Source organism: Myotis yumanensis, unplaced genomic scaffold (genome assembly GCF_028538775.1).
Source record: "Myotis yumanensis isolate MYYU_CA2020_CCGP unplaced genomic scaffold, mMyoYum1.0.hap1 SCAF_16, whole genome shotgun sequence".
Taxonomy (NCBI): Eukaryota; Metazoa; Chordata; class Mammalia; order Chiroptera; family Vespertilionidae; genus Myotis; species Myotis yumanensis.
Genome location: NW_027223767.1, coordinates 17,267,378 through 17,283,564, shown reverse-complemented (window position 1 = coordinate 17,283,564; position 16,187 = coordinate 17,267,378). Strand labels below are relative to the sequence as shown.

At 40.4% G+C, this 16,187-nt stretch overlaps 2 protein-coding genes across 2 annotated transcripts; both read right to left on the bottom strand.

Moving 5' to 3' along the window:
• Nucleotides 1-208: 208 nt before the first annotated feature.
• LOC138994426 (olfactory receptor 1A1) lies at nucleotides 209-1,144 on the bottom strand. The gene has a single exon (XM_070394354.1). The coding sequence runs from the start codon at nucleotides 1,142-1,144 to the stop codon at nucleotides 209-211; it is 936 nt and encodes a 311-aa protein (XP_070250455.1).
• Nucleotides 1,145-11,136: 9,992 nt separating this feature from the next.
• Nucleotides 11,137-12,072, bottom strand: LOC138994996 (olfactory receptor 1A1-like). Its single transcript, XM_070395373.1, has one exon. The coding sequence runs from the start codon at nucleotides 12,070-12,072 to the stop codon at nucleotides 11,137-11,139; it is 936 nt and encodes a 311-aa protein (XP_070251474.1).
• Nucleotides 12,073-16,187: the final 4,115 nt, after the last annotated feature.

Below are 16,187 nucleotides of genomic sequence, written 5' to 3'. Positions count from 1 at the left end.
TCCAGTGCTGTAACTCTGCCACAGGACAACAGTGTGTTCAAGGTGACAATGTCAATAAGATGAATCGTGAATTGTTACAAATATTGGAGAAGAATAATCTTCGGCTGGAAAGAGCAAAGGTGGCTTCTTGAAGAGTGAGGACATTGGGGATGGGTTGCCAAGTGCATTTTAATTGGTGACTACAGTGTCCAATACGACCTCACATCGGTTACGTGGAGACTCTCTTGCTGACGAGTTTCCCCAGGGCAGCCTTCATGTCCCGATTTCTCAGACTGTAGATGAAAGGATTTAACATTGGAGTCACTGCCATGTACATCACAGTTATCACAGCATCCTTTAGACTGTAGCTAGACAGAGGGCGGAAATACATGCCCATGACTGTCCCGTAATACAAAGAAACAACTGTGAGGTGGGAACCACAGGTGGAGAAGGCTTTGCGCACACCCTTGGTGGATGGAACATGTACTAGTAAGACCGTGGAAAAGACCCAAACATAGGAGATGATGATGCACAGCAAAGGCACAGAGAAAACACCAACCCCCAGGTACATCATCTTCACATTAAAGTGGATGTCAGAGCAGGACAGCTTGAGCAAAGGGGTAATGTCACAGTAGAAGTTGGCCACTTCCTGGTTACCACAGAAGGACAGGCGAGCTGTGAGCAGAGTGTGGGGGAGGGCATTGACGTTTCCAACCACCCAAGACCCAAAAACTAACAGGATACAAGTTCGTGGGCTCATAATCGTTGTGTAATGAAGTGGCCGGCCGATGGCCACAGCACGATCATATGCCATTGCAGCCAGGATATAGCTATCTGTGTTACCCAAAGCAATCATGAAATACATCTGTGTCAGGCATCCCCCAAAGGAGATGGTTTTGGTGCTCAAGAGATGGTTGGTTAGCATCTTTGGGATGGTTACAGAGGAGAAGAAGATGTCGACAAAGGAGAGGTTAGCAAGGAGAAAATACATGGGGTGGTGAAGGCGAATGTCAGAGCAAATGGCCAAGATGATGAGCAGGTTTCCAAGCAGTGTGATGGGGTAAATGAGCAGGAAGAGGATGAAGAAGAAATCTTCCTGTTGCTGCTGACCGCTAACTCCCAGGAGGATAAAATCCAGGGTAGAGGATTGATTATCTTCCCTCATTATTCTTTTATTAAGATTGGGGAGAGAAATCCAGAATTTTAGTGAAGTTACTCTGTACTAGTATAATGATCTTCCTTACCCACCAGTTTTACCTCAATGATAAGTCATCTCTGCAACTGAGTTTACTAAATCCAGAGAAAGCCAGTATTTTGGGAAAATATCCTTGTTGATCAGTGGGACTAATTGATATTTGAATCAGAACTGCCCAACCTCCCCCATCCCAGTGCCACTACCCAACCGTATAGGAATTAATCAATTAACAAGTACTTAATTCTCACATTGCGTGAACTAGATACTTTGTTAGGCTTATGGAAAAATAAAAAATATGTGGAAATGCAATCTATTTATTCAACCTGTAAGACAGAGTCTCTGCTCTCAGGGACCTTACAACTTAATGGAGAAGCCAGAATCACATGGCAATTTTATTAAATATGATTTGGAAATGACAGCGTTTTGGAGTCTTTGGCAAAATACACCAGTGCAAAAGGTGTGATAATACAAGGACCGGCCTGGAAATTAGAAATTGTTCCAGTGACCAAAGCCATAGTGATCCCAGGCCCAGGGAGTAAAAGGTATTTGCACTGACACTGAAAGACTATAAATCACAAGGACCACAGAGTTATGATCTAGGAAAAACAAGCCTAGTGAATTTCCTCCCCAAGATTCCCATTTTCAAATAAGACTTTCACCACCTCCTTTGATAAGTTTTACCTTTTTGTAAACTCTCTAATATAGATCATTGCAAAGCTTTTCTCTTGGGTCTTCTCTTTGTTTTATTTCTTGTGGGGACTCATCCAATTCTATAGTCACTTCCAGGACAGCATAGTAAACTCTCAGATCTGTACCTGTCCCTTTGACGTCTCTCTACCATACTTTTACATTCAGTCATTCTCCCATCGTGTCTGTCCAAACCCTCTACTTTGCACATCCAACCTAAGTAGTTTGCAGGCTCTTTTTCAGGCATGGAACCATACTTGGTGTTTTTTGTTTTTTTAGTCACTCCCAGAGAGTTCATTGTGAAATATTGTTCATTTTATGAACCCATAAGTTTGAGCTTAATATTTCTAGAGTTAAATCAGGGTTTATTTCTTTGGTTCCCCACATGTGGGATGCTCACAGGCACACACACCCAGTTTCTCCTTCACTTCTACGCCTGATCTTGTTGATTATTTAAAAGGAACCTCACATAATTTAACTTTTCTAGCTACTGTCTCAGAGCTTTAGCTTAGATAATCATCCTTTTCTACCTGAAATACTGTAATGTTTCCTTAGCTTATTGACCATAGATCCCCTCCTCTTTGATCCACTTGTACTCTGAGGCATACTAACTATGGCAGAGCCTTATCCAAACCCATGTTGTTCTCTTCTTCTGGACTACACAAGTAGACTAGATTTCCCAGGCTCTCTTGCACTGAGGTGTGACTGAGTTTTCAACTGCCAGTTCATCCATGTGTTCCATTTCTGGGCTTCCTCCATACTTGTTTTTCCCTTGTGCATGCTAGATAAAATGGCCAAGGGGCTGGATGGGATGGTGGAGTCACATGGTGAAATGAGTTTGTGTCTCTGGTTCTCCACGTACCAGAGCCACCCACCACCAAAGATACCCACTGGGACTGTTGCATAGGAGGGACATACCCTTTTATTCTGTTTAAACAATTATACAGTTTGCGATCATTTATTAACTTTAGCATTTATTATCTTATATTGTACTATTTAATATCCTTTTCCCAGGGTATCCTGAATAATTCACTAATTTTTCCAAAAATAACTCTACTCAATAATTCATTAAAATATTCTTCTCAACATGTGTGAGTTATGTGCTAGTCAAAGGGGATGCAGATCTAAGTATATTTTCCCCAAATATAATGAACCTAAAATTTCCAGATTGTCTATCTCTGAACCTAAAAGAATTTGGAATTATTCCCTGAAATGCCTTTTTTTATCTTTGCACAGAATCATAATATCTTAGGGTTGAGAGGGTTCAATAAAGCCGAAGGGCTCAGAGAGCATGGCTAATTCCTTTGGTGTGGAAGTATATGATTTTTAGGGGTGTGATTCTTGGCAATATGGCAAACTAAGCTGATGTGGACAAAGCCCATTCCAAGTAAAGTACATAGAAATTCTAAATAAATTTAAAAATAATGAAATATACACATAACCAAATCTGAAAGAAAGAAATGTGAATACATAGGTATGAGAAACAAAAAGAATGCTCAGCAAGCCAGAGCTGATTCTGTTATGGCTCCTTAAGGTTTCGAACTATTAACAAGGCCCTAAAGGCTTATAGTTTATCTTCGGTACAGGAGATGTGCCTACAGATCTACATGAAGTAGTGAGCTAATTCGAGTCCTCTGTGTAAAAGATGCAAGTCCTGCCCTATTTGTAAAGTAACACTAGATTTTTTTTGCTGTGTTAGAATTGGAAAGTACAAAAGAACAAAATTCACAGAAAATATGATTGTTCACAAAGAAAACCCAAGATAATCTCTATATTAAGTCAATAACTCCGCCGAAACCGGTTTGGCTCAGTGGATAGAGGGTTGGCTTGTGGACTGAAAGGTCCCAGGTTTGATTCCGGTCAAGGGCATGTACCTGGGTTGCGGGCACATCCCCAGTAGGAGATGTGCAGGAGGCAGCTGATCGATGTTTCTCTCTCATCGATGTTTCTAACTATCTCTCTCCCTTCCTCTGTGTAAAAAATCAATAAAATATTTTCAAAAATTCCCAAGAAAGACAAGTGTCATATGATTTCACTCATATGTGGAATCTAATGAACAAAATAAACTAACAAGCAAAATAATAACAGACTCATAGATAGAGAGCAGGTTGACAGATGTCGGTGTGTGGGGGGGAGCTAGGTAGGGAGTAGGGTGGAAGAATTGAGTGGGGGGAAAAAGAATTCCCAAAGGAGTCTCTATCAGCAAGTTTGTTTCATGTAGACCAATATTAGAAACAATCAACACTGTTCGTATACTTAAATAATAATAAATCAGAAAACACAATTTTTATAAAGACTCCTCACAACAGCAATAGAAAATACTAAGGAATTTAGAAATAATTCTAACAAAAGAGGTCCAACTGGTTTCAAAAATTACAAAAGGACAAAAAAATAAAAGAATACCTAAAAAATGAAGAGATAAGCAATGTTAATGGCAAGACTCAATGTAGTAAAATTGCCAGTTCTCTTCCAATTAATCTATGAATTGGATGCAATCTCAATCAAAATATTACCAGTTTCTTTTAAACATGAAATTTAGCATGCAGAAGAATGAGGAGCCATAAAGAGCTAAGACAGGTTAGAATAAGGAGGGAGTAATGGTCCCATTAGGACTCAAGATGATTTGCTATGGAAATTCAAACAGTGGAGTAGTGCTGATATTGGGAATGAAAAATAGACCTATTAACAGACTATAGAGTCAGACCCAGATCAAGCATTTATTAGCAGCGGGCATATGACATTGTTTGGTTTAGAAATGGGCAGGGAAAGGAGGAACTGACCATGCAGTTAAGAGTGTTGGAACAATGGGATACCTACCTATGAAAAATAATCTTTAAAGGATCATTTGTGAAAAGCAAAACTTCAAAAAATTTAGAGGAACATGTAAGCATATCAAATCAAGACATTGCTCTCCTTACACTTATACAATGTTATATGTCGATTATATCTCAATTACAATGAAAAAATTTTAGAGGACAATATGTTTATGATACAAGAAATGTAATTTCTTAAACCAGCACAAAACACACAAAACATAAGAAAAAATTCCTACACTTTGACTACTTTAAATGACATTGAAAACATTTATAAGAAAAAGACACTATAGAGAAATGGGAAAGATAAGTCTTGTCCTGGAAAGAGGTGTCTGCTAAACACACAATCAATGCAGCACTAGTATTCAGAATACATGAGTCTCACACACTGCTAAGAAGGGGACCAAAAATGCAGTAGGAAATAATGGGCAAAAGGTTAGAATAGACAAGTCAGGAGAGGAAAAGGGTATGGACAAGAAACAAAAGAAAAATGTGAAATTAAAACAAAACAAGGAATAATGGAGAAAACACGCACAAGTGGGAAATCAGCCTAGAAAAGAAGTTTGTGGTTATACTGGGGGAATTTTTAGTATGGATTTGATTCCTTGCATACTGAAAATTAAGATAGTGAATATAAAGTGAACTACACTTTTTTTTGGCAATAGAAATATGCAACCTTTGTTTAATACAAACTTAGATATTTGGCAATATAAAATGACTGATGAGTAAGCCAACATTTGAATGACAATCTGGTGCAAGGACAATCATAAGTTGATTAAAAAGAGAGTTAATAAATGTAAGAAAAATCTGCACCAGGTAAGAAGTGGTTGATATAATCAATATGAGAACTAAACACACAGGGAAACAGAGAAGAGAAGTTTCTGAGCACAGGGACTTCATGTTCTGCAGTGTCATCATGGGAGAGGTGATTTCTGCTGAAAGATTGAGGAGAGAGGTGAAAGGACCATATGCCTGTAGGGAGAGGAGCCAGGAGAAGCATCAGCATGAATGCTAGACACAGAGTGAGAGCCCTGAGTTCACTGGAATTAACCCAAGTTCCAGGTAGTGGCGAGCCACTGAAATCCTTTTCCTGGAAAGTATTTGTGCTCTGAGTGTGACAGTGCTGAGGATAGGTTTTCAGGGACACAGAGGCCAAATACTTCCCCTTGGCATCATGGGTAACATAAACACTCACACACACACACACACCATTCCTTCAGGAGGCGGAGAGCTCAGGGCTGAAATACCCAAATCAAAACTGCCCCTTCCTCATCCTGTTTTTATGAATGAGCCCCCAAAGTAACCATTTTCAGATGGGAAGGGTTTCTCTCTCTCTCTCTCTCTCTCTCTCTCTCTCTCTCTCTCTCTCTCTCTTTCTCTTAGTCTTTCTTGAGACCTTGGGTTCTGGAGCCAAAGTGTGAGTCTTAGTTTTGCCATTCCTTCTCTGCGTAACTTCAGGCAATTCAATTCACCAATTTTTTCATCTGATAAAACAAAAGACAAAACAATTCTACTCACCTCTTGGGGGTGTTGTAAGGGTCAAGGGGGACAATATATGTAGTGCGGTTGCTGGCTCCCTATCTTTTGATGTCACTGTTTTCTGCTGTCCACAGGCCCTACCTAGAGAGCAGCTCAGATGCTCTCAGAAAGGGCCGTGGTCCTGTGGCCCTCACTCCTCCCCCACAGGCGGGGAGTTAGCAGCCAGCTGGTCCAGCACCAGCTCTCGTTCCTTTCTGGAGGCCGGGTGTGGAGCAGGAGTCCTCTGTCCCTGAGGCAGAAGAGATAAGGCTTGGATGGTTCAGAAGGGGCGCCCAGGATTTCTGACCATGGAGCAGAAGGGGTGGCCGCAGCTGCCCTGGATGGAGCCTGAAGATGAGTTTCCTCCTCTAGGCAGCAGGATGGCTCGTAGGATAGAGAAAACTGAATTATGCACCAGGTTATAAAGTCTCTTCAAACAGGTCTCCCATGTTCATTCAAGCCATAGTTAGAGTAATTGTTAAGACTCATTAAACACTCCTACAGCTGTGCCCTGAAGGGACATCCTGGCTCTCAAGAGTAATCTTTCCCAGAGTTCTTCTAGAAGGAAGAAGGGGCAACGGTTTTTTTGAGATAGTATGTCTCCAGGGTCCATGCACTAGGCTGACCAATTCTAACCTCTTTGTTGGAATGTGGGCCCCTGTCCTCTGCTGTTCAGGAAAAACTGGGAACCATCCCTTGGGATACAAGGACTGTGGTACAACTGAGCTCCTGATCTTTATTTCAAGCCTTTCTGGTATTAAATGTGCAAAGAAGAAGAATTATATTTCACCTTTGTTTATGATTTGTCTTGAGAAGTGTTATGGGCAAGGGACCTATTTACTAGTAAACTTTCTTTTTTCTAGTATTTTGATAGCAGGTCTTCAAATTTTTTAGATTTGTAGAGATGCCAAGGGCCTAGATATTACCTAGCTCGCTTTGTGGATGTGTCACCTTTATGACAGCCCTGATTGGTGCTCACTGTGCTGTGACTTAGCCCCTCCTCTGTAGAGGACCACAGTGAAGACTGTGAGCGCTGGTTGGGTTTCAGTCCAGGCTCTGCAGCTGACTGGCTATAGCTGAGTTTGGACAGTATGTGCTCACTCATCTTTATAATGGGAATAACAACTGCAGAAGCAACAACATCTTCAAAAAGTTGTTCTGAGGATCAAATGGATTAATATATGAGAAGTTCTGAAACCAGAGCCTGGTACATCGTTAGCACTTAGAATAGCAGAAATGTGCACCTATTTTACTACCTCTTTATTATATATGAACAAAACGATGTTTTAACTCTAAGCATTGCAAATATTTCCATGTGAGTGAGTGACTACATCTTTCATTAGCTTCTGAAAGGAATCTCGGACCTTCCATGTCCTAAAGAGAAAAATGCTGTGTGTGGTGAGAAAGGCTAAATTGAATTGCTAGAAAATTCCAGGCTTTGTTAAATTTCTTCTAGTATAAAGACATTTAAAGAAGAATGATCTATGAAATCTATTTGCAGAGTAAGAGAAAAGGAGCAACACCTTAAGCACTTGGAAGAAAAACCTATATTTGAAAGCAATTAAAGAAGGAAACAGAATTTTTAAAAAACATCTGCCTCAAAAGTCAGAAACACCAATCAGAAAGGATATATGCACCGCTATGTTCATAGCAGCACAATTTACAATAGCTAAGATTTGGAAACAGCCTAAGTGCCCATCAGCAAATGAGTGGATTAGAAAACAGTGGTACATCTGCACAATGGAATACTACCCTGCAGTAAAAAAGAAGGAATTCTTACCATTTGCAACAGCATGGAGGGACCTGGAGAGTATTATGCTAAGCAAAGTCAGTCAGTCAGAGAAAGATAAATATCACATGATATCACTCATTTGTGGAATATAATGAACAATATAAACTGATGAACAAAAATAGATCCAGAGACAGAGAAACACTGAACAGACCATCAAACCTCAGCGGGAAGGCAGGGGAGGGTGAGGAGGTGGGGAAGAGATCAACCAAAAGACTTATATGCATGCAATGGACACGAACACTGGGGCGGTGGGGGCTTGTCCTGGGGGATGGGAGTGGCTGGGGAGGGGTCCATGGGAGAAAAAGGAGACATAAGTAATACTTTAAACAAAAATTATTTTTCCATATTCTTAAGACATTTAAAATAACAGAGGATCAGACAGAAGAAAATTTAGATGAAAAGGAAATTGATATAGAAACATCAGGCAGAAGTGAATAAGAAACATAAAAATAATTTTAACTGGCTTTTAACGCAGAATTGACATTTCAGGGGAAAAAATGATAATAATGTTCAGGGCAGAATTCCGAAACCGTCTTAGTCTATTTGGGCTTATATAAAAAAATACCACAGACTAGGTAGCTTATGAACAACAGAAATTTATTTTTCGTGGTTCTGGAGGCTTGAGAAATCCAGAATCATGGTGCAGGCTTCGTGGTTGCTGTGTCCTCTCTTGGCAGATGCAGGGAGAGAACTCTGTAGGATCTCTCTTATAAGAGCACTCATCTTAATTGTGAGACCCCACCTCCTCATACCATCACATTGGGCATTAAGATTTGACCATATGAATTGAGATGGGAGGACACAAACATTCAGACCATGCTAATATTATGTTGCTATTATTTAGCCAAATTGTAGCATGCCTCTGTGGTCCATTCAGAAAAAAAAAAGGAGTTAGAGTTATAGATTCTAATGATCATGGACATTGTGTTGTTGCTACACAATGAGGGGCAAGGGAGACTATGTGTCTGAAATTAAGTCTGGAGTGAATGTAGCATTTCCTCACTCAATAGCAAAGATTAGCAGGAATCACAGCATACCAACACACACACACACACACACACACACACACACACACACAAACAAAACCCACCCACCAAAGCAACGCTATTGAGGACTCGGACTCCCCAGGAATGAAATTGTGGGTTGTTATGGGTTGGCTCAACGACATAGACCACCGACTCAGAATTTAAATTTAAAAGCCTTTTATTAAACTGGCCAGCTGACCACAGCACCTATCTCCCCCTCTGGGAGATTCGGAGCATATGGCCCCGACCAAGTGTGCAGCAAGATCTTTTATTGCCAACTACACAGTGTTAGAAAAAAAGAAAAAACCAACTACAAAGCGGTTCATTAGCCGTTCCTGGTACTGTCAGGGTAAAAAGTTTACATAAAATTTACGAGCAGGGTCATACCTGGCTGGGTTCAATCATAACACATTGCTTTTTTAGCGAGATAATTAGCAATTTTTCTCTCCCATGGTCCCTGCCCTTGACACAATCAGTAACTTTTTCCAGGCCGCAGTCCCTCCCCCCAACACATTCAGTAAGTTTCTCATGTTTCATTTCCTTCCCCAGCACAGGTAACATCAGTAAATGAAGACCAATGCCAGTTATTTGACACTCTCGTCAGAGATCTAAGCATTAGATATGTGTTCATCCCTTTCTTAGCTCCTATGTTGTGGAAATACCACCTTTTCTTTTTGTTACCCAACCGAGAGGGTGTAACTTCCTTCTGCAGTTTACATATCTGGGTCACTTCCGTTTCTTTCTTTTGCCACCTTTATTCCTTTGCAGGACACAATTATGTATGTAATTTCCTGTGTTAAGTATTCTGTGTTTAAACATGTCTAGTGTCATTTGTCTTTCCAGAATGGATCTTAGCTGAAATGCCAGGTATATAATGGATAGCTAATGTCCAGTGTAATTATGTATAATCATTGTCATATTACATTTCCAAGACTAATATTTTCATACATTTATTCTGTTTCCTACCAATATTCATTGGATGCACTTATTTGACCAAGATTATAAAAAGTAAAGAGATATGTTAAGACAGCTCATGTTAAGTGGCTTTTAAGCATAGTAGAGGTGAGAACATAATAGTACAATCAAAATAACAATTGAATAATGATTTATACCCTTCAGCATGAACTATTGTGACCTTCTACCTTATGACAGTGGTGAGGCAGACAATTAGTATTCTTAATATGTAGATAGAGACGCTTAGCCTCATTCTTTTCGCAACTTTACTTTGATAGTGCCATAGCTGAGGCATGAATGCAATATTTTGTGCTGCAACCCTGCCAAGGGACAATAATGTGTACAAAGTGATAAATTCAATAAGATGTATCATAAATTGTTACAAGATTTCAGAGAATTCCTTTTCCCCACCTTTTGGTATTCTGTTCCATTGTTCTTCTTTTCTAATTTATCTTTATGGTCAAAAGTATTACAGATGTCCTCCCTCACCCCCCCCCCCCCCCATTGGCCCCGTTCTCCCCACTCCCGTCCCCTCTCCAGGCCTTTACCCCACTGTTGTCTGTGTCCATCGGTTATGCATATATGCATATAAGGCCTTTGGCTGATCTCTTCCCTCCTCCCCTTCTCTCTGAGAATCCTCAGTCTGTTGCATGCTTCCAAGTCTCTGGGTCTATTTTGTTTGCCAAATTATTTTGTTTATTAAATTCCACATACATGTGAGATCATGTGATACTTGTCTATCTCTGACTGGCTTATTTCACTTAACACAATACTCTCAGGAGAGGAGAATTTCTAACTAGAAAGATCAAAGGCAGTTTTTTTTATTTTTTATTTTTATTTATTTATTTATTTATTTATTTATTTTTAAATATATTTTATTGATTTTTTACAGAGAGGAAGGGAGAGAGATAGAGAGTTAGAAACATCGATGAGAGAGAAACATCGATCAGCTGCCTCCTGCACATCTCCTACTGGGGATGTGCCCGCAACCCAGGTACATGCCCTTGACCGGAATTGAACCTGGGACCTTTCAGTCCGCAGGCCGACACTCTATCCACTGAGCCAAACCAGTTTCGGCAGAAAGGCAGTTTTTTTTAGAGGGGAAGACATTAGAGATGGATTTCCAGGTGCCTCCTAATGGTAACTACAGTGTCCAATACGACCCCACATCGGTTACCTGGAGATTCTCTTGCTGACGAGTTTCCCCAGGGCAGCCTTCATGTCCCGATTTCTCAGACTGTAGATGAAAGGATTTAACATTGGAGTCACTGTCATGTACATCACAGTTATCACAGCATCCTTTAGACTGTAGCTAGTCAGAGGGCGGAAATACATGCCCATGACTGTCCCGTAATACAAAGAAACAACTGTGAGGTGGGAACCACAGGTGGAGAAAGCTTTGCGCACACCCTTGGTGGATGGAACATGCACTAGTAAGACCGTGGAAAAGACCCAAACATAGGAGATGATGATGCACAGCAAAGGCACAGAGAAAACACCAACCCCCAGGTACATCATCTTCACATTAAAGTGGATGTCAGAGCAGGACAGCTTGAGCAAAGGTACAATGTCACAGTAGAAGTTGGCTACTTCCTGGTTACCGCAGAAGGACAGGCGAGCTGTGAGCAGAGTGTGGGGGAGGGCATTAGTGTTTCCAACCACCCAAGACCCAACAACTAACAGGATACACGTTCGTGGGCTCATAATCATTGTGTAATGAAGTGGCCGGCTGATGGCCACAGCACGATCATATGCCATTGCAGCCAGGATATAGCTATCTGTGTTAGCCAAGGCAATCATGAAATACATCTGTGTCAGGCATCCCCCAAAGGAGATGGTTTTGGTGCTCAAGAGATGGTTGGCTAGCATCTTCGGGATGGTTACAGAGGAGAAGAAGATGTCGACAAAGGAGAGGTTAGCAAGGAGAAAATACATGGGGTGGTGAAGGCGAATGTCAGAGCAAATGGCCAAGATGATGAGCAGGTTTCCAAGCAGTGTGATGGGGTAAATGAGCAGGAAGAGGATGAAGAAGAAATCTTCCTGTTGCTGCTGACCGCTAACTCCCAGGAGGATAAAATCCAGGGTAGATGATTGATTACCTTCCCTCATGGCTCTTTTATTAAGAAAGGGAGAAGAATCAGAATTATTAGTGAAGTTACTGTTATAATATCTTTTTTACTCACCACCTTTAATTACCTGTGTTTATGCTTCGGTATACTACATCCAGGGATAACCACCAATTCTTGGGGGAAAATTTCCTCTTCATCAGTTGGACTAATTGTCAGATAGCCATTGACATTTATGCCTAAGAAGTTAGCAATGTGAATCAAAGGGACCATCCCCACAATCCCAGCACCATCTCTCAAGCACATTGGATTTAATCGTTTAACAGATACTCAAATTTCATATTGGATGTGCTAGCTTCTTGGTTAGGTCTCATGGGAAAATTATGAACAAGTGAAAAGTACATTTTGTTTTATCCATTTTTTTCAGCAAAAGTGACATAGTCTTTGCTCTCAGTGGCAAGGCAGCGTTCACACGCTAATTTTGCTATGCATGATACGAAAAGGACAGCATTTGGGAGTATTTGAAGAAAACACTTCAGTACAGTGTGTGTCATACAAAGAGGAACCTGGACAATTATAAATTGTTCCAGTGACCAATATCGGAGTGATCTCAGAGTCCAGGTGGTATCAGGTGTCTACACTTGTGTTAAAAGATTTTAAATCAGAAAGACAACTGGGGAAAGGTCTAGCAAGCCAGTAAATTCCATTATCAAAATATTTTTGCTATCTCTTTGATAAGTTTTATCTCTTTCCTACCCCTTAAATATATATAAGCAAAATGTTTTTTCTCTTTGGTTTTTCCTTCCTTTGCTTTGTTATTTATTTGTTTATTTATTTATTTTTAATTTACTTTTTTGATGACTCATGCAACTCCATAGTGGCTTCAGCTACTCCTTTATAGACTCTTAGGAACAGGTTTGACTTGTAGACTTGATATCTCTTTCCTATATTTCCACATTTGTCATGCTGTTAACATGTCAAATCAAACCCCATACTCTGCATATCCAATCTAATTGGTTTGCAAGCTTTTTGAAGAAGGAAAACCATATCTTGTTTATTTGTATCTCCTCCGGAGAGATAATTGTGGAATATTGTTCATTTTATGCACCAATAAGTTTGCACTTGATATTTCTTCAGTCATACCTAGGTTTATTGTATAGGCTCCCCAGATATGAAGCACTCACAGGCACAGTCATCCAGTTATCCCTCCCTTCTACACCTGATCTTGATAACTCTTCATTTAAAATAATTCTTACATAGTTCAAATTTTGTACCTATTGTTTCAGTGCTTTAACTTAAACCATCATAATTTTCTACTTAAAAATATTGGACTGATACCCTAGCTGGTTTGGCTCAGTGGGTAGAACGTTGGCCTGTAGACCAAAGGGTCCCAGGTTCTATTCTGGTCAAGGCCACATACCACAGTTGCAGGCTCCTCCCTGGCCCAGGCTCTGGTCCGGGCTCATGCAAGAGTCAATCAAGCAATGTGTTTCTCTCACATTGATGTTTCTCTCTGTCTTTCCCTCTCTCTTCCACTCTCCCTAAAAATCAATGGGAAAATATCTTTGGGTGAGGATTAACAAAAACAAACAAACAATACAAATATGTATATTGTAATGTTTCCTTCTCTGCTTGATTATAGATTTCTTCCTCTTTTGTGTCTCTGGCACTTGTGACCATCGTACTTGTGGCAGAGACTATTAGCTGCTCATCCAGATCTAAGTTGTGCACTTCGTGGTCACTCAGCTAGAGTTTGCTTCCCAGCTTCCCTTGCATTGAAGTGTGGACTTGTGACTGAGTTCTAGCCAATGCATCCATGTGCTCCCGTTCTGGACTTCCTCCAAATTCTCTTTCCTCTTGGGCCAGTTGCTTACAAATGGCCAGGAGGCTGAATAGGATGGTGGTGTCACATGGCGGAAAGAGTCTGTGTCTCTAGTTTTCCACATCCAGCAGAGCCACCATCCACCAAGAAGACACCCACTGGGACTGTAACATAGGAGATAAATAAATTGTGCTCCGTTTAAACTATTACATATTTCATGACCAATTTGTTAATGTGGTCCAGGGTATCCTAAGTAATTCACTGACTTTTCTAAAGAACCTCTACTCAATTATTAATGAAATATAAAATTAACTAAATCATCAGTTCTATTGTATGCATGTAAATTATCTGCTCGGGTGGGTTGGTGGGAAGATGCCAACTAATTCTCCAAATGTGATGTGCTTTCTCATATCTGCACCTGAAGGAATTCCGTTTTCTCTCTTGAAATGCCCTCTCCTAGCTCCACACAGAATCACAATACGTCAGAGTTAGAAGGGTTTAGTAAGTTGCAGGGCTGAGACTATGACTAGGTGAGAAGGTATTGAAGCGTGTAAGATTTTGGAGGAGTGCTGTCAGTAATATGGCAGTTTAAGCTGCTGTTGAAACATGCCTTGTTTGTATTAAAGAAATTCTAGATAACACACAAATGGTAAAAACAAACAAACAAAACAAAACCCTGTGGCCAAACTTAAAAAAAAAAAAAAAGGAATACCTAGGCATGAGAAACACTCGAAATCATTTTTTAGTTGATTTTTCTTTGTTAAATGGCATTTAAATATATAAAATAAATATCAAAAATATAAGTCTTTGTTTTACTATGGTGGCAAATATCAAAAAATGTCTGTAGGTGACACGGCACCAGAGTTAAGTTAGGGTTTCTCAAAATGCTGACACCCCGAGCTCAAAAGGTTCGCCATCACTGGTCTAGGGTGTTAGTGCCTCTTTGGTACAGGAAGTGTAGCCACAGATCCATAGGAAGTAGAAGCATAACTTGAGCTCCCCTCTTACAACACTTGAACTGTGACCTATTTGGAAAAAGAGCACTACAAAATTTTTTTTTGCTGTGTAGCAATTGAAAAGGAAAGAGCAAAATAGAGCAAATTCAAAGAAATCATGATTGTCTACAATGAAAATTTAAGGCAATCTATAGGTAAGCTAATAGAATTCAGGGAGTTTGTTGGATATAAATCAATAATAAAAGCAATATACCTCTATTGTTAAGTAACAATAAATTAGAAATTATAATTTAAAAAATTCCCCATTTACAACAGCAAGAGAAATTTTAATAATTCTACCAAAAGAACTTCAAGACTGGTAATAGAAATATACAACCTTTTGTTTAATATAAATAAGCGTAGGTATTTGGGCATACAGTATACGTTAAATGAGTGGTCAGTAAAACACTATTTTAAAAGATAATCTGGTGCAAGGACAACCAGATGTAATAAAACGATAAAGAACTGAAAGTGTAAGAAAGAACAGCGTTGGAAAAGAAGTGGTTGGTATAATCAATGCAGAGACTGAACAGGAACCAGAGCAGAGAGGTTTCTGAGCACAGGGAGTGAGGATAGAGATCCTCAGTGCAGGAAGTCAAGGGTCACAGTGTCATTCCAGGGAGGAAGGATTTCTGCAGAAACCCTGGAGAAAGGGGTAAAGAACCACAGGCCCGCAGGGGGAGAGCCAGGAGATGCATCAGCGGGAATGCTAGAGGCAGCGTCAGAGCACCTGGAGAGTGTGCTGTGAGATAGCCCTCACTGAGTGTGACGATGCTGAGGGCAGTTTGGAAGGGACAGAAGAGCCAAGTGCGTTTCCTTGTCATCTGGGGCAGCAAACAAGCCAGAGGGGAATCACTGAGTGCTGAGACTCCCCGATAGTTCAGCTCATTCATCAGTGCTTTGACAATGAAATAACAATTTCTGGAAGAGGATTATTAGCATGCTCCCTTGACTGTGGGAGCAGAGGTGGGGTTTGTGGCTCCTCTCTAAGATAATGCACTTATGGGCGCATGCAGTGCACATTTACCCCCCCCCTCCCCCCCCCCCCCCCCCCCCCCACACACACACACAATTACTTTAGGTGGTGGAGAGAGATGACCTTCCTCATCCTATTTTCTTAGACAACTCCCAAGGAGAAGCATTTTCAGGAAGTGAGGATTCATATCCTCTCTCTCCCTCCCTTCCTTCCTTTCTCACTCTCTCCTTCCTTGTATCCATCCAACTGTGAGAATATGGGTTCTGGAGCCAGGATTTGAGATTTGAGTCCTAATTTTGCAATATCACTCTATGTGACTTTAGGCAATTCAGTTCATCATTTTTCATCTGATAAATATGACAAAA